The following is a 3574-nucleotide window of genomic DNA, read 5'->3' on the forward strand; positions in this document are numbered from 1 at the left end:
TTAGCCTAGGGGCAGGGAAGATCTTCCAAATTTGCATTCCCATTACAAACCTAAATATAAAAAATCACACCATTAAAAAAATTAGAAGAGAACCATTTCAGATACCTTTCACAGCTGTGGCTGGTGGATAATTGTTAACCAAATATTGTATAATGGAAGCACTAAAGGGTAAAATAGATCATTTTGATGAGATGAAATTTAGAAGGGTTTGCATGTACAAAATTAATACATCTAGGATAAGGAGAAAAACTTGATAGGGAAGAAATTGTCAATCAAATATCTCTTGATTTTTTGTATGTATAAAGAATTTGCAAATATTTGTGTGTATATATGTGTATGTGTATAAAGCCAAGAGCTAAGAATCTGTGTATGTATGTGTGTATATAATAATGTATCCAAGAAACAAAACCCAGTGATTAAGTGGTTAAAAGGTATAAACAAACCATTCTCAAAATAATTGCAGCTATTAACAGCCATATGAAAAATTGGACCAGATCACTTATAATGAGAAATGAAAATTAAAACAACTCTATGGTTCTGCCACATACCCAGCAAAGATGGAAAAAGAGGGAAATAGTCAAGGTTGGAGGAGTTATGAAAAGGTAGACATACTGATAGAGCAATGCATGGTTCTGATCACTTTGGAAAGCAATTTTGAATTAAGATTTTTTTTAATGACCCTTGACCCAGAGATCCTGCTTCTAAGCAAATGCTTTAAGAAATTCAAAGACAGAAAAAGTCCCCAATATATTAATTGTTGTAAAGGGTTGTGTGTGTGTGTGTTAATAAAGAACTGTAGTAAAATAAATGCCTTGGGGATTGGCCAAAAAAAACAACTGATACTTGCATGTAATACAATTATTATAGCCTTGTAAGAAATTATGAATGTGAAAAATTTGGAGAAATGTAGTTTGACTTACACGAAATGCTACAGAACAAATTAAACAGAATTAGGAAAAAGTATACACAGTGAGTACAGGGCTGTAAATGGAAAGAATAGTAAAGACAAAACCAAGTGCTGTTTAGTACAAATGATGAAGATTAGACTCAGGGAAGGGTTTTAAAAATTCCTCCTTTCTTTGCAGAGATGAAAGGCTAAGAGCTTTTTCTAAAAGCTAAGAAATGTTACATGTCTGGCCAGATGCAATAGAAATGTTGGTTGATTCTGCCGAACTTTTTTCTTTTTTAATTTTTTTCACAAGAAAAGGCTCACTGAGTAGGAGTTGGAAAAGTATATAATCAGAAAGGAATGATACAAAAACAAATGGCATCAATAAAGAATGACTTAAAGTAAATTATATACCATCTCATGTCCAATACAGATAGTTATTAGTCTTGTCTCTCTTGCTGACTCCAAGGTTATATAAGTTTCTAAAGGAAAGGACCATGGTATGAATATTATCTCCACATCCCTTTACTCAGTACCAGACATCAGAGTGGCAACTAGAGCAGGGAAAATAGGGACTTTTTTCCCCCAGAAATCAGAATTTAGAGTGTGCTAAAAGCATTTGTAATCCTTAAGCAAAAGAGAAACACAGAATTTAGCATCTAGGTAAGCAAAATAGTTAAAATGCAAAGCCAAAAAATGGCAGGTTGTGCCCTTCCCTACTCCAACATTCTCCCTATAAGGCCGCAGCTATATGGCACTTATAGTGGATAGAGTCTGAGGTCTGGAGTCAACAAGACGAGTTCCAGTACAGCTTCAAGTACTTACTTGTGAATAACTGAGCAAGTGACAACCTCTGTCTGCTTCATTTTCCTCAATTATAAAATGGGGAGGCTAATAACACCTAGCTTTCAGGGTCGTGGTGAGGATCAAATGAAATAATATTTTTAAAGTACTTTGCAAACTTTAAAATCCCATCTAAATGCCAGCTCTCATTCTGAAGGGGCCTAATCACCATGGGGGTAATCATACTTGCCCAAAGCACAGAAATTCCTAGATATTATTCTGCTGTATATCCTTACTGAATTGAACTGAATTTAGAACTCAGTAATTTGAAGGTCAAATTAGAAAAGACAAAGTATCATTTAGTCTACCTCCTTTATTTCATAAATGAAAATAAAATAAGGGTATGAGAGGTTAAATGACCTGTTCACTACCATAGTAGCAGAAAAAAAAATTAGGACATCCCTCTCCCCAGATCTTCACCCATTGTCCTTTGTAAATTTTGTCAATTTTCCTTTTTCATTTCGCAGTCAACCAAAATGAAATGGAATGTCTTGTGAAACTTTTTTATTCATTTATGGAAAAGGGATGTGAACAAGGAATCCAAGAAGGCCTGGATCGCAGTGAGTTTAGAAACATCCTACATAGTGTCTTTGGAATGACTGATGACATGCTTATGAACAGGGGTAAGAAGCCATAGCAATTGTAAGTGCCATTTTCCATCAGATTTTCCTGGGAGCCCAAATGATAAGTGAGTGTTTTAGATGAAACTGCCTTTTACAGAATAATCAGTGGTCAGTTTCCTGTCCTATGAAAGTATAATGGACCTCTTGGTCCACTTTATAAAGTATTCTATTAGAAATTTTCTTGGGAAATTTACTTCACTTTTTCCCCTCAAATACTTATTATAGTAAGTATATCATTTAATCCTAAAGGTATCTACTATTACTGGCACCGAATATATTTTTTAAAATAATCATATGAAAAATTTACATGGTTCTGGGTTTTTTCCCTTCCCATTTTTAAAAATCAGTAAACATTTAGGTGCTGAATTTTGTGCCAGACACTGGACTAGGCATTGGGCTACAAAAGAAAAAGCAAAAACAGGCCCTGCCCTCAAGGAATTTACATTTTAATAGGGGAGAGAACATGTAAATAAATAGCTATACAAAAGATGCATACACAGTGGATAGAAGGTAACTTTGGAGGGGAAGGTGTTAGAAGCTAGCAGGGGGACTGGAAAAGGTCTCCCACAGAAAGTGTCATTTGAGCTGAATCTTGAAGAAACTCAAGAATTACATGAAGTGGAGGTGAAGAGGGTGAACATTTTGGCCATTGGGGTAATGATTCTTTAAAAACAAAAAACAACTGAAATTTATTAAAAATTTTCCTGAAATTAGTTCTTGAGAGCTTGATAGTCAAGAACAATGGAGAACTTGGGCAAGGTTGGCATTCTGGCAGGAAGGAGGAAATAGTCAATCAAGGCTGACAAACTCAAAGTCTGTACATGCCTGGCTCAGATAGAGTTAGTCACATTATTACCACGTTACTCATTGTCTCTCATTTCCCAAGAATGTAGGGAAGACTGTATCATGTTTTAAGTATGTGCATATACATGTGTATATACATATACTTAAAAATACTTAAAGAAAATCTTTGGGATAGAGATAGTATATACATATGTGTGTATGTGTATGTGCGTACACATTCAGATATATTGCATTAGGAGTTGAATGCATTAGAAGACTATAGATAAGTCTATACCATGTTTTAAATATATGTTATATATATATATATATATTTGTGTGTGTGTGTACTTAAAACTTAAAGTTTAAAAGCTTAAAACTTAAAAGCTAAAGTTTTATATACTTAATGTATATGTGTGTATTTAAAATATGGTATAGT

General features: G+C 34.1%; 1 protein-coding gene across 1 annotated transcript in view; it reads left to right on the forward strand.

The window, feature by feature from the left end:
* LOC138159872 (calaxin-like) overlaps nucleotides 1–3574 on the forward strand; it is a 24672-nt gene that overhangs the window by 8114 nt on the left and 12984 nt on the right. The window contains exon 2 of the mRNA XM_069086154.1: nucleotides 2200–2355. Within this exon, the coding sequence (XP_068942255.1) occupies nucleotides 2200–2355 (156 nt within the window). The remainder of the gene's footprint in view (nucleotides 1–2199; nucleotides 2356–3574) is intronic.

Source organism: Petaurus breviceps, unplaced genomic scaffold (genome assembly GCF_028583685.1).
Source record: "Petaurus breviceps papuanus isolate PSGF00001 unplaced genomic scaffold, PetGlider_PUasm1.0 178, whole genome shotgun sequence".
Taxonomy (NCBI): domain Eukaryota; kingdom Metazoa; phylum Chordata; class Mammalia; order Diprotodontia; family Petauridae; genus Petaurus; species Petaurus breviceps.